Source organism: Sylvia atricapilla, chromosome 33 (genome assembly GCF_009819655.1).
Source record: "Sylvia atricapilla isolate bSylAtr1 chromosome 33, bSylAtr1.pri, whole genome shotgun sequence".
NCBI lineage: Eukaryota > Metazoa > Chordata > Aves > Passeriformes > Sylviidae > Sylvia > Sylvia atricapilla.
Window position 1 is genome coordinate 268,123 of NC_089172.1, and position 26,327 is coordinate 294,449.

The 26,327-nt window shown below is 49.2% G+C and overlaps 1 protein-coding gene across 1 annotated transcript; it reads left to right on the forward strand.

The window, feature by feature from the left end:
* Window positions 1-18,255: 18,255 nt before the first annotated feature.
* Window positions 18,256-24,699, forward strand: TCHH (trichohyalin). The gene is made up of 7 exons (XM_066338116.1): window positions 18,256-18,381; window positions 19,289-20,260; window positions 21,136-21,859; window positions 21,898-22,503; window positions 22,738-23,897; window positions 24,064-24,308; window positions 24,485-24,699. The coding sequence occupies exons 1-7, from the start codon at window positions 18,256-18,258 to the stop codon at window positions 24,696-24,698; spliced, it is 4,047 nt and encodes a 1,348-aa protein (XP_066194213.1). The 3' UTR covers window position 24,699.
* The last annotated feature ends 1,628 nt before the right edge of the window (window positions 24,700-26,327 follow it).

The following is a 26,327-nucleotide window of genomic DNA, read 5'->3' on the forward strand; positions in this document are numbered from 1 at the left end:
GCAAGTGGTCATCCCCTGGCAAGTGGTCACTCCCTGGCACGTGGTGGGGCAGGTGGTCACTCCCTGGCAGCAGGGGTCTTGGCAGGTGGTCACTCCCTGGCACGTGGTCATCCCCTGGCAGCAGGGATCCACACACCTGGTGGCACATCTGGTGACACCACAGGGACCTTGGCAAGTGGTGACACATCTGGTGACATCTTGGCAGCAGGGGTCTTGGCAGGTGGTCACTCCTTGGCAGGTGGTCACTCCTTGGCACGTGGTCATCCCCTGGCAAGTGGTCACTCCCTGGCAGCAGGGGTCTTGGCAGCTGGTCACTCCTTGGCAGGTGGTGACACATCTGGTGACATCCTGGCAGCAGGGGTCCTGGCACGTGGTCACTCCCTGGCAGCAGGGATCCACACACCTGGTGGCACATCTGGTGACACCACAGGGACCTTGGCACGTGGTGGCGCAGGTGGTCACTCCCTGGCAGCAGGGGTCCTGGCAGGTGGTGACACATCTGGTGACCTCCTGGCAGCAGGGATCGGCACACCTGGTGGTGCACTTGGTGACCTCCCGGCAGCAGGTGGCACATCTGGTGGCACAGCAGGGATCCTGGCACGTGGTGACACACCTGGTGACCTCCTGACAACACGGGTCCACACACCTGGTTCTGCACTTGGTGACCTCCTGACAACACGGATCTCGGCAGGTGGTGACACACCTGGTGACCTCCTGACAACAGGGATCGACACACGTGGTGACGCACTTGGTGACCTCCTTGCCGCAGGGATCCTGGCACGCGGTGACACACTTGGTGACCTCCTGACAACACGGATCCACACACCTGGTTCTGCACTTGGTGACCTCTTTACAACAGGGATCCGCACACCTGGTGACACACTTGGTGACCTCCTGGCAGCACGGGTCCACCACGCACCTGGGGCCGCACCTGGGGTCACACCTGGGGTCACACCTGGTCACACAGCAGGGATCTTGGCACTTGGGCACCTTCTTGTGACACGGGTCCGCACATCTGGAGCTGCACTTGGGCCCCTTCTTGGGGCAGGTGTCCCCACATCTGGCCTTGGCCCCCTTCCTGCACCACGGGATCACCCAGGGGCTGCTCCACTTGGTCACCTTCTTACAGCCGGGCTCGAAACACGGCGTGAGGACCTTGGGGACCTTCCTGCCACACGGCTCCGCGCACACGGGGACACGCTTGGTGACGTCCTGGCAGCAGGGATCCACACACGTGGTGACATATTTGGTGACGTCCTGGGAACACGGGTCCTGGCACGTGGTGACACATTTGGTGACCTCCTGGCAGCAGGGATCAACACATGTGGTGACACATTTGGTGACCTCCTGACAACATGGATCAACACACGTGGTGACACACTTGGTGACCTCCTGGCAGCAGGGATCCTGGCATGTGGTGACACATTTGGTGACCTCCTGACAACACGGGTCCACACACGTCCTCGTGCACTTGGTGACCTCTTTACAGCATGGATCTTGACATGTGGTGACACACTTGGTGACTTCCTTACAGCACGGGTCTTGGCACGTGGTGACACATTTCGTCACCTCCCGACAACATGGATCCACACACGTGGTTGTACACGTGGTCACCTCCTTACAACACGGATCCTGGCACGTGGTGACACACTTGGTGACCTCCTGACAACACGGGTCCACACAGGTGGTGACACACTTGGTGACCTCTTGACAACATGGATCTTGACACGTGGTTGTACACGTGGTCACCTCCTTACAACATGGGTCCTGACATGTGGTGACACACGTGGTCACCTCCTTACAACATGGATCCTGGCATGTGGTGACACACTTGGTGACCTCCTGACAACATGGGTCCACACATGTCCTGGTGCACTTGGTGACCTCCTTGCCACAGGAATCCACACAGGTGGTGACACACTTGGTGACCTCCTTACAACAGGGATCCTGGCATGTGGTGACACATTTGGTGACCTCCTGACAACATGGATCTTGACACGTCGTGAGACATTTGGTGACTTCCTTACAACACGGATCTTGACACGTGGTTGTGCACGTCGTCACCTCCTGACAACACGGATCCACACACGTGGTGACACACTTGGTGACCTCCTGGGAACACGGATCCTGACACGTGGTGACACACTTGGTGACCTCCTGGGAACATGGATCCTGACACGTGGTGACACACTTGGTGACCTCCTGGGAACATGGATCCTGACACGTGGTGACACACTTGGTGACCTCCTGGGAACATGGATCCTGACACGTGGTGACACACTTGGTGACCTCCTGAGGACACAGATCTTGACACGTGGCGGTGACACACCTGCTGACCTCCTGACCACACGGATCCTGACGCGCGGCGGTGACACACCTGGTGACATCCTGCCCGCACTCCCTCCTGGCGGTGCCACACTCCGTCACCCAGCAGCAGCAGCACGGCGGCTTACGGCGCGTTGTCCCCAAGTTGGTGACACACCCGGCCGTCCCTTGGTGACACGAGGGGACACCCGAGGAGGCCACCAACCCGCAACCCCCCAAGCTGACGATGGTGGTGGTGCCGGGGTGGCAGCAGCAGCAGCAGCTCCCGAGGTTCTGGGAATTCCAGGAATTCCGGGAATTCTGGATGGATCCGGCCGGGAAGCTCGTGGCCAGGACGGCGGGAGGAGGGAGGCAGAGCTGGCTCAGCGGGCAGCCCGTGGCACGGCGCATTTTTGGGGGGAAAGGTGGGGAGGCTGGAGGCAGAAAAGGGAGAAAAATTAAATTTTTGGTTGTTTTATACACAAAAATTAATTTTTTTTTTAATTTTTTTTTTTTCCCCTCCAGGGAACCCTTTTTTATGACGTATTTTGGGGGGAGGCTGGAGGAAGAAAAGGGAGAAAATTCAAATTTTAGGTTGTTTTATACATAAAAATTAAATCATCTTTTATTTCCCAGGGACCTATTTTTTTAGGATGCATTTTTGGGGGAGGCTGGAGGCAGAAAAGAGAGAAAATTTAAATTTTAGGTTGTTTTATACATAAAAATTAAATAATCCTTTTTTTCCCAGGGAACTCTTTTTTATGACGTATTTTGGGGAGGAGGCTGGAGGCAGAAAAGAGAGAAAATTTAAATTTTAGGTTGTTTTATACATAAAAATTAAATAATCCTTTTTTTCCCAGGGAACCCTTTTTTATGACGTATTTTAGGGAGGAGGCTGGAGGAAGAAAAGGGAGAAAATTCAAATTTTAGATTGTTTTAAACACAAAAGTTAAATCATCCCTTTTTTTCCCAGGGAACCCTTTTTTTACGATGTATTTTTGGAGGGAGGTTGGAGGCTGAAAAGGGAGAAAAAAATAAATTTTAGGTTGTTTTATACATAAAAATTAAATCTTTTTTTTTTCCCGGTGAACCCTTTTTTTTATGATGCATTTTTGGGGGGAGGTTGGAGGAAGAAAAGGGAGAAAATTCAAATTTTAGATTGTTTTAAACACAAAAGTGAAATCATCCTTTTTTTCCCAGGGAACCCTTTTTTCAAAACCCATTTTTGGGGGAGGCTGGAGGCAGAAAAGGGGGAAAATTTAAATTTTAGGTTGTTTTATACATAAAAATTAAATAATCCTTTTTTTCCCGGGGAACCCTTTTTTTATGACGCATTTTTGGGAGGAGGTTGGAGGCAGAAAAGGGAGAAAAATTAGATTTTAAGTTGTTTTGTGCACAAAAATTAAATCATCTTTTTTTTTCCCCAGTGAACTCGTTTTTTACAGCGGATTTTTTTGGGAAGGTTGGAGGCAGGAAAGGGAGAAAATTTAAATTTCAGGTTGTTTTAAACACAAAAATTAAAATAAAAGTAAAAACCCAACCCAACCCAACCAAGCAGGAAATTTAAGAGTCTTTTAATTTGCTTCCTGCACGGCTCCAAAATGAAAATTAAAACCAAAGAAAAAAGAAAAATAAAACAAACCAAAAAAAACCCTTTTAATTTGCTTTCTGCGTGGCTCCAAAATGAAAAATAAAAATAAAAAACCCAACCAACCCAACCCAAACAAAAAATTTCAATCATTTTCATTTAAATTTTAAATCTCTTCATTTTGCTTCCTGCACAACTCCCAAACAAAAAATAAAACCCAAAAATAAAGGAAAATTAAACCAAAAAAACCCCCCAACCCAATCATGAGAAAATCTAAGAGCCTTTTAATTTGCTTTTTGCATGGCTCCAAAAGGAAAATAAAAACCAAAAAAGAAAAAGAAAATTATAACAAAAAAAACCAAACCAAACGACCGAAACCCAAAAACTCCAACCCAACCCAACCAAGCAGGAAATTTAAAAGTCTTCTCATTTAAAATTTAAATCTCCTCATTTTGCTTCCTGCACGGCTCCAAAATAAAAAATAAAAACCAAAAAAACCCCCAATAAAACCCCCAGAGCTGGACTTACCCAATTCTCCACCAAACGAAGGTAAAAAAAAAAAACTAAAATTTGAAACCAAAAGCTGGTTTGAGGGGAACGGGAGAAATGGGAAATCCTTTTATAGGATTTGGGCTCCGGATGTGAGACACCTCAGGGGTATGAAAATCAAAATATTTAATTAATCCAGACCTGCTCTTCTCCAATCCTTTAATTATTTCCAGCTCCACGTTGTAATTTTATTGTTATTATTTTTTTTTTTTCGGAATTGTCGCTCAGGGTCGGGGACGTTGGAGGAATTTCAGGTCCAGGGATTTTTTTTTTTTTTTCCCTGAGGAGGGGATGAGGCAGCCTGGAAAAAATTCCCTCCTCATCTCGGGATGAAACTCTTGGAAAATAAAATAAATAAAATTTTTAAAAAGGTGGTTTTTGGGGGGAAGAAAATCCATTTTTTGTCAAAAAAAAAAAAAAAGGTGTTTTAGGGGAAAAAAAAGTCATTTTGTCAACAAAGAAAAAGATGTTTTGGGGAAAAAAAAACCAAAATATTTTTGTCAACCAAAAAAAGATGTTTTGGGGGAAAAAAATCCCTCATTTTTGTTAACATAAAAAAGGTGTTTTGGGGGAAAAAAAATCATATTTTTGTCAACCAAGAAAAGGTGTTTTTAGGAAAAAAAAAATCATGTTTGTCAACCCAAAAAAGGTGGTTATGGAAAAAAAAAACCCACAACATTTTTGTCAACCAAAAAAATGTGTTTTGGAAAAAAAATTTTAGCATGTTAACTTTATTCTATTTTTAATTTAATATTCATTTAATTAATGTAATATTAAATGTATTGTCTTTTAAACTTAATGTTGAATTTAATTATAATAATATCAACTTGACTTAAATTGAATTACATTAAATATTTTACATTTAATATTGATTTATTATCTTTGTAGTAGTAAATGTCATTAATAAAATAATAATTCTATTCGCTTTTAAATTTAATGTTAAATTTAATTAATATAATAATAAAAATATTATATATTTAATTATCTTTTAATTTTTTTTTCCCTGGATCCCCCTCAGTGGGGAAGAGCCTCCCCATGAACATTTTTGGATGATTTTAAGAAGCTCCAGGAGGGGAAAATCCCCAAATTTCCCACCCTGAGCCTCCCCCGGCCCCGTTCCCTGGGATCAGATCCCAAATTCCCCCTGGAGGATCCCAAAATTCCCCTGGATGATCCCAAAATTCCCCCAGGATCCTCCTTTTCTTGAAGACGAGCCAAAAGAATCTCCAGGAATTCCTTTGGAAACCTCCAGGGATGGATGTGACCCTCCCTGAGCCTCTCCCGATGATTCCCGACCCTTTTTCCACGGAGAAATTCCTGATTCCCGCCTGGATCCCTCATTTCTTGAGGATGAGTCAAAGGAATCTCCAAGAATTCCTTCCAGGGATGGGGATCCCTGAGTCCTTCCTGATGATTCCCGAGCCTTTTTCCATGGAAAAATCATCCCAAATTTCCAACCCTGGCCCAGCTCGAGGCCGTTCCCTGGGATCAGATCCCAAATCCCCCTGGAGGATCCCAAATCCCTCTGGAGGATCCCAAATCCCCTCTGGAGGATCCCAAATCCCCCTGGAGGATCCCAAATCCCCCTGGAGAATCCCAAATTCCCCCTGGAGAATCCCAAATTCCCCCTGGAGAATCCCAAATCCCCCTGGAGGATCCCAAATCCCTCTGGAGGATCCCAAATCCCCCTGGAGGATCCCAAATCCCCCTGGAGAATCCCAAATTCCCCCTGGAGGATCCCAAATCCCCCTGGAGGATCCCAAATTCCCCCTGGAGGATCCCAAATCCCCCTGGATCCCCTTTGCTCCAGGCTGAGCCCCCTCAGCTCCCTCAGGAATTCTCCATTCCCATTTTTCCAGCTCCTTTCCATGATTTTTCCCGTCCCTGTCCTGCTGCATCTGACCTTTTTTTTTTTTTTTTTAATTATTATATTTTTGGGCCACAATTCTTTTTTTTTTTTTTTTTTTATGTCGATTTGTTCGATTCCTTGATGGAATTTTTTTCCCTCCAGGGGAATTCCCCACGTTTCTCCTCGCCCACTCCACCAGGTGATGAAGAGGAGGAATTTCTCTTCGGCCTCAGTGTTCTTTTTTTTTGCCAATTTCTGGTGCCAGGAGGCGATAAAGTTATTAAAAAAAATAAAATGGAGAAGGGAAAAACAACTGGAAAAGAGGATAAATGGAAAAGGGGAAAATATGGAAAAGTGAAAAAAAATGGAAAATAAAAAAAATGGAAAAGGGGAAAATGGAAAAGGGGAAAATGGAAAAGGGAAAAAATGGAGAAGAGAAAAAATGGAGAAGGGAAAAAATGGAAAAGGAAAAAGAAATGGAAAAGGGGGAAAATGGAGAAGGAAAAAATGGAAAAGGGAAAAAATGGAAAAGGGGGAAAAATGGAGAAGGGGAAAATGGGAAAGGAAAAACAAAAGGAAAAGAACACAGAAAAGGAAAAAAATGGAAAAAGAAAAAACGGAAAAGGGAAAAAAATTGAGAAGGCAAAAAAAAAAAAAAAAAGGAAAAGATGAAAAAATAAAATTGGGGAAGAGAAAATAAAACTCGGAGAAGGGAAAAGCTGCTGCTGTGGAAAACCTGGAAAAGAAGGAAGAGACAAACAAACCCAACCAGTTCTCCCGGGACATCAAAGGCTCCGGGATTAATTAATTCCTGATTAATTCCTTCTTCTCTGCTCACCCAGACTGGAGTCACCTGAGCTCTGCTCAACACCCAAAAATTTCCCCTGGGTGAAAAAACAGAGAGAAAAAAGAAAAGAGAGAAAAAAAAATTAAAATTTTTGGATCCTCCTGGATGGAGAAAAGAGCAAAAAAAGAAAAAAAAAAAAAACCCAGAGGAAAAAAAAAACAGAATTAAAACCTGGATTAAATTAAAATTAAAATCTCAATCTCGACGTCCCCTCCGAGGAAAATATTTAAATTTTAAGTCCCACCAAGGGACAAAAAATGAGGTTTTGGGGCTCTTCTCTCTCCAAATTTGGATTTTTTTTGGGGGGGTTATTTCCTCAAAATAAATAAATTTGGGGGAGTTTGGGGGTGATTTCCTCGAAATAAATAAATTTGGGGGTTTTGGGGGGTGATTTCCTCGAAATAAATAAATTCGAGGTTCACGATTCCTTGGGTTGGGAGTTCGCTGCTGGACACAGGAAAAATTTCCTTTATTTTTTGGTTTTTCTTGCTCAAACTTCATCCAAAAAAGAGATTTTCTTGCCCAAATCAGTCCTCAGCCAAAAGATTTACCAACTTTTTTTTTGAGGGAGGGGATGGGAACAGATTTAATTCACTATTTTCTTGGAGTGGGGGAAGTGGAACAGACTTAATTCCTTTTTTTTTTTTTTTTTTTTTTTTTTTTTTTAATTGAGGGAAAAGGAACAGATTTAATTCACTTTTTTTTTTTTTTTTTTTTTTTTTTTTTTTTTTATGGAGTGAGGGGAGTGGAACAGATTTAATTTACTTTTTTTGTTGTTTTGTTTTATTTTGTTTTGGTTTGTTTTTTTTATTTTTCCAGCTGAGTGAAATTCATAAAACTCAAAAACTCCGGGTGGAATTCAGCAGCTTTGGGGTAAAATAAAGGAAAAAAAAAGGGGCGGGGGTCACTTTTTGGGGGACTTTTTTTGGGGGTCACCTTCCTGCTCCTCACGTGGGATTTGACTCAGAATTTTTTTGGAAAACAACCACGAGAATTTCCAGCGGACGGAAAAAAAAAAAAAATTGGGGCAGAAAAAAACAAAAAGGAGGTCGGACGTGGCTGAAAATTAAAAAATTCCCCAAAAATCCCACATCCCTTATGGACCTCACAGGATGTTTTCCCAAAAAAAAAAAAAAAAAATTCCTGCCCTGGGTCAGGCGGGAGGGGAAATCCGCTCATTTCCCAAATTCCTGCCCGGCGTCTCCTGAAATTCCCCCCTGAGCTCAGCTGGATAATGGGCGTTCGTCATTAAAATTAATTATGCAAATCAGACTCGGGCAGGGAGGCGGAGCCAGGCCGTGGGGAGCTCCGGGTGAGGAGGATCGGGAATACATCGGGAACAGCCTGGGATAACATCGGGAAAATCGCGGGATAACAGCAGGAACAGCCCAGGATAACATCGGGAATATCCCGGGATAATACCAGGAATATCCTGGGATAACATCAGGAACATCCCAGGAAAATCCCAGGAATACACCAGGAACGCATTTTAGGAATCCATCAGGAAAATTCCGGGAATACTCCAGGAAAATCCCAGGAACGCATCGGGAACATCTCAGGAATATCCCAGGAATATCTCGGGATAACGTCCGGAAAATCCCAGGAACATCCAAGGAATCCACCAGGAACAGCCCAGGAAAATCCCGGGAATCCACCAGGAACACACCAGGAATATTCTGGGATAACATCAGGAATATCCAGGGAATACACCAGGAAAATCCCAGGAACTCACCAGGAACAGACCAGGAACATCCCAGGAATATCTCGGGAATACACCAGGAATATCCCAGGAAAATCCTGGGATAAGATCAGGAACATCCAGGAAATACACCAGGAACAGACCAGGAATATCCCAGGAACACATCGGGAACATTCCAGGAATATCCCAGAAATATCCCAGGAAAATCCCGGGACAACACCAGGAGCATCCCAGGAATAAACAAGGAAAATCCCAGTTTTCCACCAGAAAATCCTGGGAGAAGTTTGCCGCCTCTGTCCCACCATTCCTGACCCGGGTGAGTTTCCTTGGGATCATTTTTCGGATTAAATTCCCGGGAAAAGTGAAAAAAAAAAATATATATATATATTTTGGTGCTCAGTTTCCTCGGGGATAAAGATTTAAAAGGGAAAAGGGGAAAAAAATGGAGATAAAAATTGCTCTTTTTCTCTTCCAGGGTAACAAAAATTGTCCATTTTTATCCTCCAGGATAATAAAAAATTGCTCTTTTTCTCTTCTAGGATAACAAAAATTGGCAATTTTTTATCTTCCAGGATAATAATAATTGTCTTTTTTTAATCTTCCAGGATAATAAAAATTGCTCTTTTTCTCTTCCAGAATAACAAAAATTGTTCACTTTATCTTCCAGCATAATAAAAAATCAATTCTTTTTCTCTCCATCGTTGCAGGGAGATGAATTCCCAGGTGGATTTATGTCCCTGCCAGGATTCTTGTCCCGGGAATTCCCGGACGGATCCCGCAGAAATCCCGCAGAAATCCGGAGAGGAGGAATCCTTCACCTTCGACACTCCCGGGATGTGCCTGATGAAGTTCCCGCTGCAGAAATCCATCCTGGCTGTGGAGTTCTGTCCTCCTGATTCCGGCCCCGACGATCCGGAAAATAATTCCTTGGAAAAAAGGATTTTCCCGGAAAAGAATTCCTTGGAAAAGCGGATTTCTCCAGAAAAGAATCCTCCGGAATTTCCCGTGCTGGTTCCGGAGCTCTGCACCCTCGAGGTTTTGGATTTGGCTCAGGAATCGATCCCGAGGGATCGCTGCGGGTCTCAAACTGGGATTTCCATTGATCCTTGTGGATCCCAAAGTGGGATTTCCATGAATCCGTGTGTGTCCCAAATTGGGATTTCTATGGATCCCTGTGGATCCCAAAGTGGGATTTCTGTGGATTCCTGTGGATCCCAAAGTGGGATTTCCGTGGATCCCTGCGTGCCTCAAATTGGGATTTCTGTGGATTCATGTGCAGGGAATCCCAAAGCGGGATCCCAAACTGGGATTTCCATGGATCCCTGCGTGTCCCAAACTGGGATTTCCATGGATCCCTGTGCCCCCCAAACTGGGATTCCCCAATCCCAGGGAACCGGGAATCCCTCCAAGGACGATGGATCCCCCCGGGGCCGTTCCCGTCTCACCTCCCGCACCTCGGCCGTGGTGGAGCGTTGTCTGGCCCGCTGCCACGGCTGGTTCCGGCCCAAAAAATAGGATTGGGATCCGTGGGGTGAAGGAATTTGGGGGATCTCTGAGCCTCTTCCCAAAAAAAAAAAAAAAAAATTTTCCAGGAAGAATTTTCCCTGAAATTGTTTCAGGTGGGATTTAAAAAAAAAAAAAAAGGGGGAAAAAAATGAATTCATTTTGGCCCCTGAGCCTCTTCTCCAAAAAAGTTTTTATGAAGAATTTTTCCCGAATTATTTCACATGGGATTAAAAAAATAAAAAGAAGAAAAAAACCGAATTAATTGTGGCCTCTGAGTCCCTTCCCCCAAAAAAACTTTTTTTCCCTTTTCCAGAAGGAATTTTCCTGAATTGTTTTGGGTGAGGTTAAAAAAAAAAAAAAAAAACAACCAAACATTAATTAATTGTTGATTTAAAAACCCACAAAAAACCCGAGTTAATTGTTGATTAAAAACCACACCAAAACAAATTAATTGATTTTTGAAAAAAAAAAAAAAAAAAAAAAAAAAAAAAAAAAAAAAACACAAAAAGAAATTATTGCTGATTAAAAAACCCACAAAACCAAATTAATTGTCGGGGGAATAAAAAGAACCAAAAAAGAATAAAAAAGCTGCTTTTCAACCATCTCTTAATTAGTCTTCCTTTTCAATCGTCTCTTAATTAGCGTCTCGTTTTGATTGCCTAACAAGGAGTGCCATAAATAAAGGGAAAAGTTGGAATTCGGGGTGGATTTTTGTAAATCTCAGCGGGGGGAAGAGCGAAGGAAATGAGGATAAGTGTGGATTAAAAAAAAATGCGGAAAAAACCTTTAAAAACCTGGATAAAATCTGCAGTGAAAGGGATCAAAAAACCTGCAATAAGGGATGAAATGAGAAGCAAAATAAAAAATAAAATAAAATAAATTAATGCAAAATATAATAAAATAAAACTCCAAATCCCAACCCCCAAATCCCAAATAATCCCAAATCCCGGGACATTCCCGGAGATCCAGGCCCCGCTCCCGGAGCCGCTTGGGGGCGCTGTGGGAGAAGATTTGGGATCATCCAGGATCATCCCGGGATCCCCAAATCCCACCTGGGGTCACCCAAAATCCCGGGAATTCCCTCCAGGGATGGGGATCCCTGAGCCCCTCCTGATGATTCCCGACCCTTTTTCCAGGGAAAAATCATCCCAAATTTCCAATCCTGGCCCAGCTCGAGGCTGTTCCCTGGGATCAGATCCCAAATCCCTCTGGAGGATCCCAAATCCCCCTGAAGGATCCCAAATCCCCCCTGGAGGATCCCAAATCCCCCTGGAAGATCCCAAATCCCCCTGGAGGATCCCAAATCCCCCCTGGAGGATCCCAAATCCCCCTGGAGGATCCCAAATCCCCCCTGGAGGATCCCAAATCCCCCTGGAGGATCCCAAATTCCCCTGGAGGATCCCAAATCCCCCCTGGAGGATCCCAAATCCCCTCTGGAGGATCCCAAATCCCCCCTGGAGGATCCCAAATCCCCCTGGGAGGATCCCAAATCCCCCCGGGAGGATCCCAAATCCCCCCTGGAGGATCCCAAATCCCCTCTGGAGGATCCCAAATTCCCCTGGAGGATCCCAAATCCCCCCTGGATCCCCCTTTTTCCCAGGCTGAGCCCCCCCAGGAATTCTCCATTCCCATTTTTCCCTGGATATTTCCAGCCCCACCCTGGTCCCGGCACAATTCCCATCTTCACCATCGTCTTCATCTTCATTATCTTCATCATCTTCATCATCTTCATCATCCTCCTCATCATCTTCATCTTCATCCTCCTCCTCCTCGTTCCTTTGTTCCCCTCCCTTCTCACCAAACCCGTTCCGAGCTCCGGGCGCGGCTCCGGCACCGCCCCAAACCCAACCCCAGGGTGGTAAAAATAACCCCAAAAAACCATCAAAATCAGCAAAATTATCAAAAATTATCAAAATGACTAAAATGACTAAAATCACCAAATTAACAAAATAGCCAAAATCACCAAAATAAAATCACCTTTCCTGCCCAATTAATTTTCAATTCCTGCCCCAGTTCCTGCCCAATTCTTTCTCAATTAATTCTCAGTTAATTCCCAAATTCTGCTCAATTAATTCTCAATTCCTGCTCAAATTAATTCTCAATTCCTGCTAAAATTAATTCTCAATTCCTGCCCCAATTCCTTCTCAATTAATTCCCAATTCCTGCTCAATTCCTGCTCAATTAATTTTCAATTTCTGCCCAATTCCTGCTCAATTCCCAACCCTCTCCTCAGATGGGACGGGAAAATCCAGCAGGAAAAAGGGATTTGGTGCCTGGAGCTTTAGGAAAAGAATTTTTGGGGGCTTTTTTGGGAAAAAATCCAGGAGAAAAAAAGAATTTGGCGCCACCAGGACGTGCCTGGAGCTTCAGGAAAATAAATTTTAGGGAAAAATCCATCATAAAAAAAAAAAAAAAAAAAGGGATTTGGTGCCTGGAGCTTTAGGAAAATAATTTTTGGGGTTTTTTGGGGGGTTTTTTTGGGGTTTTTTTTGTGGGAAAAATCCAGGAGAAAAAAAAGGGATCCAGGACGTGCCCGGAGCCTCGTTGTCCCATCCCAGGAATCGTCCCCAAATCCCAGGAAAACTCTCCCCAGCCCAGGAACATTTCCCAGGGCGGTTCCCAGACAGTTACGTGCCACCAAGCCCCGCCCCCTTCATTTGCATAATGACCCCCACAGATAATTACAGCCTCCCAAGGGTGTCATTAAGGTGGGGCTTAATTTGCACCGGGGGTGATTTAATCCGGGCGTAAAAAAAAAAAAAAAAAAAAAATTAAAAAAAAATAAAGCAAACCCCAAAAATGAACATTGGGCTGAGTGTGCCTGAGGTTATTAATTAGCTGGTGTTAATTAATTGGGCTCCTACACCCAGGGGCGAGGCTGTGGGATGAGTTCCTGCTCAGATGTGATGTCGTCGTCACCTTCAAACCTCAAAATTCAGGCTCTGGAATTTTCCTGGTTTCCTTCAAAATGCTGAGGAGAATTTTTTTTTTTAAAAATGAAATGAAATTTAAAAATCAAATTCAAGAAAAAAGTTCAAATCTAAAAAATTAGTTCGATTCGAAATTTTAAAAGATTTAAAAATTAAATTCGATTGAAAAAATTACATTTTAAAAAGCAAACGCAATTAAAAATCTTAACATTTAAAACATTAAATTCGATTGAAAAATTTAAAAGATCAAATGAATTCATTCATTTAATCTTTTAATTAATTAAAAGATCAGATTAAAAAAAAAATCAGGAGATTGTGAGGTATTTACACACCCGAGGGCAGCCGGAGGAAATTCAGCTTTAATCGAGCTTTCAGCAGAAGTTTCTGCTTTTATTTTGAATTAAAATCGGGAGAAGTCGAAATTAAAATCGCCCAATTAAAAATCAGGAATTTTATCATTTTTTTTCTCAGTGAAAAACCATCAGCTGATTCGAATTTCCTCATTTAAAAACGCATTTAAAAATTAATTTAATCACTTCTAAATGGTTCATTTTTATATCTATTATATATATATTTTATATTGATATTGATATTTATAATATATATTTTATATTTTTATTTTTATATATTTATATCTTTTATATATTTATATCTTTTATATCTTTTATATATTTATATCTTTTATATCTTTATATATATTTATATTTTTTTAATATATTTTATAACGGCCAAACATTCATTAATGGGAAGGAAAAACGAAGAATAAAACTCCACCAGGGCGTCAAAATCAGTCAAAACCAGCGGCATTTTGGGGACGATCCCACCCAGATTTTAGGGCTGAAATTTTTCCTCAGCCTTAAAATTCCAAAGGAAAAAAACACCAAAAGCAAAAGAAAAAAAAATCCCAAATCCAATCTCATGGATCGTAAAAAATCCCGATTATCCCTGAGCTCTGTCGCCACCAGCGCCCGAATTTCCTTCTTTTAATGAATTTAATTAATCCCATTTAAATGAGTTTAATGGCTTTAATGAATTCCATTGGAGCCTTAATTCCCCGTTTTGATGTGGGTTTTTTTTTTTTTTTTTAAAAGACGCCGACTCCCACCCACAACACAAATATTCACCTCGAAATCCGCCCTCCCATTTATCCCCTGGATTCCTTCCAGATTTTTTTTTTTTTTTTCCTTCTTCTTTCAACCTCTCCCCTTCTCCGAAAATAAAACAAAAAAACCAAAAAAACCCGAAAGGCGACGATAAAAAAAAAGGAAATTTTTTTTTTTTTAACAACCGGGATTAGGAGGGACCGGCCCCGAAGAGCCGCTGCTATTTCGGGGCCGAAAATGATTAAGGGGGAAGGGTTGATAAAAGCCAAAATAACCCGTTTGGGACTGGGCTCGGCCCAGGATGAATCAGGGCCGACGTTCCACAAAGGGTGGCTCCTTCTCCCCAAACCCCGACGGGGACCCGATAAAAGGAGGCCCCGGAGCTCCGCTGGCCCCACACGGCTCCCCAGGAACCCCCTCGCTCGGTCCCGACGGAGATTTGGGTGAGTGGTTCCCAACGGGAGCGTTCCCTTGGGGTGGGGGATATTGGGAATATTCCCCTTTGTTTGGGGGATATTGGGAATATTCCGTTTGTTTGGGTGATATTGGGAATATTCCCTTGGTTGGGCTGATACTGGGAATATTCCGTTTGTTTGGGGGATATTGGGAATATTCCGTTTGTTTGGGGAATATTGGGAATATTCCCTTGGTTGGGGTGATATTGGGAATATTCCGTTTGTTTGGAGATATTGGGAATGTTCCATTTGTTGGGAATATTCCCTTGGTTGGGGATATTGGGAATATTCCCTTGGTTGGGGTGATATTGGGAATGTTCCATTTGTTTGGAGATATTGGGAATGTTCCATTTGTTGGGAATATTCCGTTTGATTGGGATATTGGGAATATTCCCTTGGTTGGGGAGATATCGGGAATATTCCATTCGTTGGGAATAGCAAGAATATTGCCTTTGTTGGGAACATCCTCTTGGCTGGGGAATATTGGGAATATTTCATTTGTTTGAAGATATTGGGAATATTCCATTTTTTTGGGGGATATTGGGAATATTCCCATTTGTTTTGGGGATATTGGGAATGTTCCCTTGCTTGGGAATATCGAGAATAATTCCTTTGTTGGGAACATCCTCTTGGTTGGGGATATTGGGAATATTCCGTTTGTTTGGGGATACTGAAAATAATTCCTTTGTTGAGAATAATTCCTTGGTTGGGAATATTCCCTTGACTGGGAATATTTGGAATATTCCATTTGTTGGGAATAACTCCTTTGTTGGGAATAATCCCTTTGTTGGGGATGTTGGGAATATTCCATTTGTTCGGAATAATCCCTTTGTTGGGAATATTGGGAATATTGACTTGGGGAATAATCTCTTGGCTGGGAATAATCCCTTTTGTTGGGAATATCAGGAACACTCCCTTTGCTGGGAACATTCCTTTTCTTGGGAATATTCCCTTTGTTGGGAACACTGGCGTTTCTCTGGGGTCCTCAGTGGATGAGGGCGTCATTTCCGGCGGTTTTTTTTTGGGAATCTCGAGGGGTTTCTCCCCATTGGAATTCTTGGGTTGTCCATGAGGGAAGAGAATTTGGGAGAAGTTCAGGGTGTGGGGATCAGCTCCCAGGTTTCCCATTGGACAAGAGGCTCCTTTTCCATAATTCCATGGAAATCCCATGGAAATCCCATGGAAATTTGGTTTCCATGGGTCGGGGAGCGCTCGTGTGCCCGGGCACGTTCCGGAGGCGGGAATTCCCCCGGGATCAGATCGGGCACGGATGTTCCCGGCCTTGAGGTTTGGGGGATCCCACAAGGAAAAAGGAGGGAAGGAGGAGGAGGAGGCCTCCGAGGTTTTTTTCCTGGCGCAGCTTTTGAGGTCTCAGCCCCAGATCTTGTCTCGGGTTGGGTCAAAACTCCTCTCCTCTACCGGGATGGATCCTGGAAACATCCTGGAATGAGGCCATGGAGGTGCTCCAAGGAAAACTTGGGAGAGCTGGAGAGCAGAAGCTCCGTGGAGAGCAGAAGGGTTGGATTGGGCCACCTTTGGGGCTCATTCCAAGGGATTATCCCACGGGAAAACCCCACGGGGCAGGATCCGGGGGCACCTCTTGAGTCACCACCACCCCACGGCCGCGTCCCCGTCACCGTTCCCGCTCCGACGTCACCCCGAAAGGCGTCGCTGGCCACTCCCCATCCCACTAAAACCCCGGAATGCGGAGTTGGGAATTCTCCTCCCTGTTCCCAAGGGGATCCCCTGGGTCCTGTCCCACAAAGCGATTGGTTCGGTGTAAAAATCCCGCCCCTTTTGACACCTTTAATCTCCACCTGACACAAGCGAAACCAAATTCTGACACGACGGAACTCAACAGAGCGAAGGGCGCCCATTGGCTGGCCCAGCTGCAGGGCGGCTGTGCATGTGTCCCACCGGCCAATCACCTTTCTGCTCACATGCTGCCCACCATCCTGCCAGCCAATCACCTGCCTGCTCATCCGTTGCCCACCCCTCCCTCCAGCCAATCACCTTCCTGCTCACACATTCCACGCCTCCCTCCAGCCAATCACCTTTCTGTTCATACATTCCATGCCTTCTACCAGCCAATCACCATTCTGCTCAGACCACCCTCTGTCCAATCACCTTTCTGCTCATATATTCCATGCCTTCTACCAGCCAATCACCATTCTGCTCACACCTCCCTCCGTCCAATCACCTTTCTGCTCATACATTTCACACCTCCCTCCAGCCAATCATCTTCCTTCTCACACATTCCACGCCTCCCTCCAGCCAATCGTGTCCAACCCACTTCCAACCGCCCACCTCCAGCTCTGCCCTTTCCCGTAGGGAATTCCGGTGGGAACAAACCTTTAACATTTCTGCATTAATAACCCCAAACCCCGCCCCTGTCCCCTGCTGTCCCCTGCTGTCCCCTGATGTCCCCTCCTGTCCCCTGCTGTCCCCTGCTGTCCCCTGCTGTCCCCTCCTGTCCCAATGTCCCCTGCTGTCCCCTGCTGTCCCCTGCTGTCCCCTGCTGTCCCGATGTCCCCTGCTGTCCCCTGCTGTCCCAATGTCCCCTGCTGTCCCCTCCTGTCCCAGTGTCCCCTGCTGTCCCCTCCTGTCCCCTCCTGTCCCCTGCTGTCCCAATGTCCCCTGCTGTCCCCTCCTGTCCCGATGTCCCCTGCTGTCCCAATGTCCCCTGCTGTCCCCTCCTGTCCCAATGTCCCCTCCTGTCCCCTGATGTCCCCTGCTGTCCCAATGTCCCCTGCTGTCCCCTCCTGTCCCCTCCTGTCCCGATGTCCCCTGCTGTCCCGATGTCCCCTGCTGTCCCCTGCTGTCCCAGTGTCCCCTGCTGTCCTCTGCTGTCCCGATGTCCCCTGCTGTCCCCTGCTGTCCCAGTGTCCCCTCCTGTCCCAATGTCCCCTCCTGCCCCCTCCTGTCCCGATGTCCCCTGATGTCCCCTGCTGTCCCCTGATGTCCCCTGATGTCCCCTGATGTCCCCCACTGTCCCCTCCTGTCCCCTCCTGTCCCCTGATGTCCCCTCCTGTTCCGATGTCCCCTGCTGTCCCCTCCTGTCCCAATGTCCCCTGCTGTCCCCTGCTGTCCCCTGCTGTCCCCTGCTGTCCCCTGATGTCCCCTGCTGTCCCGATGTCCCCTGCTGTCCCCTCCTGTCCCAGTGTCCCCTCCTGTCTCAATGTCCCCTCCTGCCCCCTCCTGTCCCGATGTCCCCTGCTGTCCCCTGCTGTCCCCTGATGTCCCCTGATGTCCCCTGATGTCCCCTGATGTCCCCCACTGTCCCCTCCTGTCCCCTCCTGTCCTGATGTCCCCTCCTGTCCCCTGATGTCCCCTCCTGTCCCAATGTCCCCTGATGTCCCCTGCTGTCCCCTGCTGTCCCCTGATGTCCCCTGCTGTCCCCTCCAGGCTCGCTCCAGACCCTCAGGATGTCCCCGTTCTTGGACAGCGTCGCCGCCATCGTCGGTGTTTTCCAGCAGCACGCCCGCGGCGCCGGGCTGAGCCGCCGGAGCATGAGGGAGCTCATCCACAGGGAATTCGGGGACGGGCTCGTGGTGAGCGCTGGGAACCCCGAAAATCTCCTCTGGGAACGGGAACGGGGAAGATCCCACCGAGGGTTGGGTTCACCAAGGGAATGGAGGGTCCTGGGGGAGGTGGGAATGTTCAGCCTGGAGAAAAAGGGATTTGGGGATCCTCCAGGAGGAATTTGGGATCTGATCCCAGGGAACAGGAGGGAACGGCCTTGAGCTGGGCCAGGAGAGGCTCAGGGTGGGGAATTGGGGAAAATGCCTCCTGGAAAAGGGAAAAGGCTTTGGAAGGGGCTCAGGGAAGGTTGGATTCCCATCCCTGGAGATGTCCCAGGAATCCCTGGAGATTCCTCTGGGTGAGGGAACAGCCTCGAGCTGGTCCGGGGGAGGCTCAGGGTGAGAAATTTGGGGAAAAACCTCCTGGAAATGGGAAAAGGCCTCAGAAAGGGGCTCAGGGAGGGCTGAATTCCCATCCCTGGAGATACCCAGGGAATTCCAGGATGTTGGTCTGGGTTGGTGGATCCCAGGTTGGACTCAATGATTTTGGAGTTCTTTCCCAATCCTGGCACTCCGTGATGCTCCCACAACTCCTCTGGACGGATTTTGCCACAGAGAAAAGGGCAAAAGCTCCGGAATGAACTGGGGACAGGGGGAGGTTTGGTTTTCCTTCATGGAAATCCACCCTGTGGAAGGAGAAATTCCCCCAAAAACAGGGAAGAGCTGCTCAGCTGCAGCCAGGGAACAGTGAGGGAATCAGGGAATGAATTCCCACAGGCTGCCGCTGAGCCCCGAAAGTGAAATCATGAGAGGTGGAAGGAGAAATCCTGCGATTTATTCCTATTTTTTGCATTTCTCTCTCAAGGATCAGGCAGCCAAAACCTCCCCTTTTTTTTTTTTTTTTCTCTCCACCTTGTGCTTTTATTTTTCCCTGCAGAAACCTCACGACCCTCAGACCCTCGAGAAGATCCTGCAGTTCCTGGAGTGGGACGGCGACGGCGACATCGACTTCAACGAGTTCCTCCTCCTGGTGTTCCGGGTGGCCAAGTGCTGCTTCTTCTTCCAGCCCAGGGCTCCGTTCCTGGTGCAGAGAACAAAACTCCCGACCGGCGGAAAATCCCTCCGGGAGCCGGAATCCAGGAGCAGAACGAACCGCCGGCACCTCCAGGAGGAAGAGGAGGAGGAGGAAGAAGTAGAGCGAGAAATCTGGGAGAAGAACCGTGAAGTTGAACTGCAACGAGACCTCAGGGTGTCAGGGGAGGTGGAAATATTGGAAGAAAGGAGGAGGGATGAGCGGGAACGCGGCAGGAGGGGCGGGAATGAGGCGGAACCACGCGGGGAGGAGCTGATCCTCCGGGAACGCCGGGAACGGAGCCAAGAACTCATCGACGGGAGGAGGAAACGGCAGCTCCCGGAGCCAGACCGGCCAGGAGAGGAACGGGAGAGGAGAAATCGGGAAGAATTCCAGGAGGAGGAGGAGGAACAACAACCACCGGAGGACGTGAGGACGGGCAGGCAGCAAACTCGGGAACCACAAACTCGGCAGGACCGGTGGAGCCGCCGGGAGCTGGGGAGGGATGAAAGGAGCCAGAGGCCGCGAGGAGCAGATGGAGGAGGTGACAACCGGCCGCGGGAGGAGAGGAGCGGCCACCGCCGGGCAGAGGTGGAACAAAGAGAGCGGGGAGGGAGGAGAAACTGCCGGGCGGAGGAGCTGGAATGTGCCCAGTCCAGGCGGCCACACCAGGGTTACCTGGACGAACCGTTAGAGATCGAGGTCGGGGAAGGCGAGAGAAGGAGGGAGCTGGAAGCTGTGGAAAGGGAAATCCGGGAGGAGCAGGAGAGAAGAGAAAGAGATGATCCCAGAAGAAAAGGGAGAGTGAGGGAGAGAAGAATCGAACAGGAGCTGGAGGTGGAGGTCTCTGAGCGCCGGGCACGGGACAGACGAGAGCTTGAAATCCGTGAGGTTGGAGCTGATGGAAGACAAAGAGAGACTCTGAGGTATGAGAGGGACAGAGAGACCTCGGTGGCAGCAGCAGAAGCCGAGGTCAAAGTGCGCCGAGAGATCCGGGAACGGGAACCACGAGAGGAGCTGAGGAGGAGAGAGTGTCCCCGTGAGCGTGAGGAGAATGGAAGAATCTCTCGGGTCAGAGAGACGGAAGAGGCCGTGAGGGAGAGGAGAATTGATCAGGAGCTGGAGCTGGAGGTGGAGGTGTCTGAGCGCCGGGCACGGGACAGACGAGAGCGTGAAATCCGTGAGGTTGGAGCTGACGGGAGGAGACAGAGAGAAACTCTGAGGTATGAGAGGGACAGAGAGACCTCGGTGGCAGCAGCAGAAGCCGAGGTCAAGTGCGCCGAGAGATCCGGGAACGGGAACCACAAGAGGAGCTGAGAAGAAGAGAACGACCCTGTGAGGGTGAAGAAGACAGAAGAATTTTCCCCAGGAGAGAGAGGGAGGAGCTCGTGAGAAGGAGAATCGATGAGGAACAGGAGCTGGAGCTGGAGGTGTCTGAGCGCCGCGCACGGGACAGACGAGAGCTTGAAATCCGTGAGGTTGGAGCTGATGGGAGGAGACAGAGAGAATCTCTGAGGTATGAGAGGGACAGAGAGACCTCGGTGGCAGCAGCAGAGGTTGACATCAAAGTGCGCCGAGAGATCCGGGAACGGGGACCACAAGAGGAGCTGAGGAGGAGAGAGTGTCCTCATGAGTGTGAGGAGGACAGAAGAATTTTCCCCAGGAAAGAGAGGGAGGAGCTCGTGAGAAGGAGAATTGATGAGGAACAGGAGCTGGAGCTGGAGGTCTCTGAGCGCCGCGCACGGGACAGGCGAGAGCTTGAAATCTGTGAGGTTGGAGCTGATGGGAGGAGAGCACGAGAAATTTCTGAGAGGAGAAGAGAGACCTCGGTGGCAGCAGCAGAAGCTGAGGTCAAAGTGCGCCGAGAGATCCAGGAACCACAAGAGGAGCTGAGAAGGAGAGAACGACCCCGGGAGTGTGAGGAAAGAGACCCAGAGAGGAGAATTTCCAGGGTCAAAGAGACGGAAGAGGCTGTGAGAAGGAGAATCGATGAGGAACAGGAACTGGAGGTGTCTGAGCGCCGCACACGGGACAGACGAGAGTGTGAAATCCGTGAGGTTGGAGCTGACGGGAGGAGAGGACGAGAAATTTCTGAGAGGAGAAGAGAGACCTCGGTGGCAGAAGCAGAAGCTGAGGTCAAAGTGCGCCGAGAGATCCGGGAACCACAAGAGGAGCTGAGAAGGAGAGAACGACCCTGTGAGGATGAAGAAGAGAGAAGAATTTTGCCCAGGAGAGAGCGGGAAGAGCTCGTGAGAGGGAGGAGAATCAATGAGGAACAGGAGCTGGAGTTGGAGGTCTCTGAGCGCCGCGCACGGGACAGACGAGAGCGTGAAATCCGTGAGGTTGGAGCTGATGGAAGGAGACAAAGAGAAACTCTGAGGTACGAGAGGGACAGAGAGACCTCGGTGGCAGCAGCAGAAGCCGAGGTCAAAGTGCGCCGAGAAATCCGGGGAACCACGAGAGGAGCTGAGAAGGAGAGGAACGACCCCGTGAGTGTGAGGAAAGAGAACCAGAGAGGAGAATTTCCAGGGTCAGGGAGACGGAAGAGGCCGTGAGGGAGAGGAGAATCGATCAGGAGTTGGAGCTGGAGGTGTCCGAGCGCCGCGCACGGGACAGACGAGAGCGTGAAATCCGTGAGGTTGGACCTGATGGAAGAAGACAGAGAGAATCTCTGAGGTACGAGAGGGACAGAGAGACCTCGGTGGCAGCAGCAGAAGCCGAGGTCAAAGTGCGCCGAGAGATCCGGGAACGGGAACCACGAGAGGAGCTGAGGAGGAGAGAGTGTCCCCGTGAGCGTGAGGAGAATGGAAGAATCTCTCGGGTCAGAGAGACGGAAGAGGCCGTGAGGGAGAGGAGAATTGATCAGGAGCTGGAGGTGGAGGTGTCTGAGCGCCGGGCATGGGACAGACGAGAGCGTGAAATCCGTGAAGCTGAAGGTGATGGAAGAAGACAGAGAGAAACTCTGAGATACGAGAGGGACAGAGAGACCTCGGTGGCAGCAGCAGAGGTTGACATCAAAGTGCGCCGAGAGATCCGGGAACGGGAACCACAAGAGGAGCTGAGAAGAAGAGAACGACCCTGTGAGGATGAAGAAGAGAGAAGAATTTTCCCCAGGAAAGAGCGGGAAGAGCTCGTGAGAAGGAGAATCGATGACGAACGAGAGCTGGAGCTGGAGCTGGAGGTGTCTGAGCGCCGCGCACGGGGACAGACGAGAGCGTGAAATCCGTGAGGTTGGAGCTGACGGGAGGAGAGCAAGAGAAATTTCTGAGAGGGACAGAGAGACCTCGGTGGCAGCAGCAGAAGTTGATGTCAAGTGCGCCGAGAGATCCGGGAAAGGGCACCACGAGAGGAGCTGAGAAGGAGAGAGTGTCCCCGTGAGTGTGAGGAGGACAGAAGAATTTCCCGGGTCAGAGAGACAGAAGAGGCCGTGAGGGAGAGGAGAATTGATCAGGAGCTGGAGCTGGAGCTGGAGGTGTCTGAGCGCCGGGCACGGGACAGACGAGAGCGTGAAATCCGTGAGGTTGGAGCTGATGGGAGGAGACAAAGAGAGACTCTGAGGTACGAGAGGGACAGAGAGACCTCGGTGGCAGCAGCAGAAGAAGTTGATGTCGAAGGTGCGCCGAGAGATCCAGGAACCACGAGAGGAGTGAGAAGGAGAGAGTGTCCCCGTGAGCGTGAGGAGGACAGAAGAATCTCTCGGGTCAGAGAGACGGAAGAGGCCGTGAGGGAGAGGAGAGTGGATCAGGAACAGGAGCTGGAGGTGGAGGTGTCTGAGCGCCGCGCACGGGACAGACGAGAGCGTGAAATCCGTGAGGCTGGAGCTGATGGAAGACAGAGAGAGACTCTGAGGTACGAGAGGGACAGAGAGACCTCGGTGGCAGCAGCAGAAGCTGAGGTCAAAGTGCGCCGAGAGATCCGGGAACGACAAGAGGCGCTGAGAAGGAGAGAACGACCCCGGGAGTGTGAGGAAAGAGACCCAGAGAGGAGAATTTCCAGGGTCAGAGAGAGGGAAGAGGCCGTGAGAGAGAGGAGAATCGATCAGGAGCTGGAGCTGGAGGTGTCTGAGTGCCGCGCACGGGACAGACGAGAGCGTGAAATCCGTGAAGTTGGAGCTGATGGGAGGAGAGGACGAGAAATTTCTGAGAGGAGAAGAGAGACCTCGGTGGCAGCAGCAGAAGCTGAGGTCAAAGTGCGCCGAGAGATCCGGGAACCAGAGGAGGAGCTGAGAAGGAGAGAGTGTCCTCGTGAGTGTGAGGAGGACAGAAGAATTTTCCCCAGGAAAGAGCGGGAAGAGCTCGTGAGAAGGAGAATCGATGAGGAACAGGAGCTGGAGCTGGAGGTCTCTGAGCGACGGGCAAGGGACAGACGAGAGCATGAAATCCGTGAGGTTGGAGCTGATGGAAGACAAAGAGAGACTCTGAGGTATGAGAGGGACAGAGAGACCTCGGTGGCAGCAGCAGAAGCTGAGGTCAAAGTGCCCGAGAGATCCGGGAACCACGAGAGGAGCTGAGGAGGAGGGAACGACCCCGTGAGCGTGAGGAAAGAGAACCAGAGAGGAGAATTTCCCGGGTCAGAGAGACGGAAGAGGCTGTGAGAAGGAGAATTGATGAGGAACAGGAGCTGGAGCTGGAGGTGTCGAGCGCCGCGCAAGGGACAGACGAGAGCGTGAAATCCGTGAAGCTGAAGGTGATGGAAGAAGACAGAGAGAATCTCTGAGGTACGAGAGGGACAGAGAGACACTCGGGGCAGCAGCAGAAGCCGAGGTCAAAGTGCGCCGAGAGATCCAGGAACCACGAGAGGAGCTGAGGAGGAGAGAACGACCCGTGAGTGTGAGGAAAGAGACCCAGAGAGGAGAATTTCCAGGGTCAGAGAGACGGAAGAGGCCGTGAGGGAGAGGAGAATCGATCAGGAGCTGGAGCTGGAGGTGTCCGAGCGCCGCGCACGGGACAGACGAGAGCGTGAAATCCGTGAGGTTGGAGCTGATGGGAGGATGAGGACGAGAAATTTTTGAGAGGGACAGGGAGACCTCGGTGGCAGCAGCAGAAGAAGTTGACATCAAAGTGCGCCGAGAGATCCGGAACCACGAGAGGAACCGAGGAGGAGGGAACGACCCCGTGAGTGTGAGGAAAGAGACCCAGAGAGGAGAATTTGCCCCCGGAGGGAGAGGGAACAGTCCCTGAGGGAGAGGAGAGCGGAGCAGGAGCAGGAGATGGAGCTCTCTGAGCGCCGCGGGTGGCGGCACACTGACCAGGGCGGCCGAAGTGACCCGCAGTGACCACACGGAGACACGTGAGGAGATCAGGCTGGACGTGCTGGAGGAGGAAGAAGAGGAAGAGGAGCTGGAGCTGGAACAGGAACCCTGCCCTACCAGACCCTGGACGTGGACACGGCCGATCTGTGTCCCCCAGGACGGGATGTCCCCGTCAGTGACCTCAGGGTCCGGTACCGCCCCGCTGACCCGAGCTCCGCCCTGAGGTCACGCTCCTCCCCGAGCCGTGGACCCTCCCACCGTGGCCTACCTGGTGCACGTTCTCCAGAACGCCGACGACCCCCAAGCCGCCACCTACCAGATCGTGTGCCACCAGACCGGCCAGCCCGTCAGCGTCCGCTCCTGCTCCGTGTCCCCACGGCCACCCGGCCACCCCGAGCCACCCCTCAAATCCCAGGAAAACCCGAGGAGTGCCCGGAAACTTCTGGAAAATCGGGGAAGGACGGAGCTCCACCGTGATCCGCCAGCTTGAGGCGGTGAAAGGAGAGCGGGTGAAATCCCAGGAGATCCCCAAGGCGCAGCGGGATCAGGGTGAGGGATCCCAAAAAGATCCGGAGAGACCCGCGGAGAGGGAGCTCAGGAGGGTCAGGAGGTCCCTGAGGAGGAACCCGACGCCAATCCCGGCGACGATTCCCAAATTTCTCGGGACGGCGGCACCAAACAGGGCCAGGAAGCATCGAAGGAGCCCCGAGCCACCCCAGGGATGAATCCAAAACCTCCTGAGGGGGATTTGCCTCTCCCTGGAGCCTCTCTGGATCCGCTGGAAGATCATTCCTGTCCCCCCATTCCCAGCTCCGAAGGATCCAGAGGGGTTTGGGAATGAATCTTCAGCAGGAATGAGATTCCCCAACCAGGATCTGGAGTTCCCACCTCCCCGCTGGGCGTGTCCCCTCGATATTTAATCACTTTTTTTTCTGCTCTAATTGGAGTCCTTGGGTCCCTCTTGTCCTCTTTCGCACCCTGGGGTGTCACTTCAGGTTCTCCCCGACCCCCGGCCTCTCCTCTCAGGAGAGGTGAAAATTCAAAATAAATCCTTTATTTTTTGGGCGTGAAATATTCACATCAAAATTCGAATTCAAAATAAATTCTTTATTTTTGGCATAAAATACTCACGTCAAAATTCAAAATTCGAATTCAAAATAAATCCTTTCTTTTTGGGCGTGAAATATTCACATCAAAATTCAAAATTCAGATCAAAATAATCTTGATTTTGGGGCCTGGAAATTCTCGAGGATGGGGGGAAAAAAAACCCAAAAAATCACTTTTTCGGCTTGACTTCCAGCAGAATTCCAGCCTCCGGGGTTTGGAGTGGCCGCAGGGTGCTGGTGGTGGGTGGGGGATTCTCCTTCTCCTCCTTTTCCTTCTCCTTTTCCTTCTCCTTTTCCTTTTCCTTCCCGATTTGGTCGCATGGAAAAACGGGAATAAACGGCTGATTCCTGCAGCGGCTCCCGAGCGTCACCTTCCGCAGGGAGGGGAGGCTGGGAGGGGCCCGGGGGTGTCAGGCATTCCCAGTTGGGTCAGGCATTCCCCAGTTTTGGGTCCCAGTTTGGGTCCCAGTTTGGGGTCAGGCATTCCCAGTTTGGGTCGGCATTCCCAGTTTGGTCCCCAGTTTGGGTCAGGCATTCCCAGTTTGGG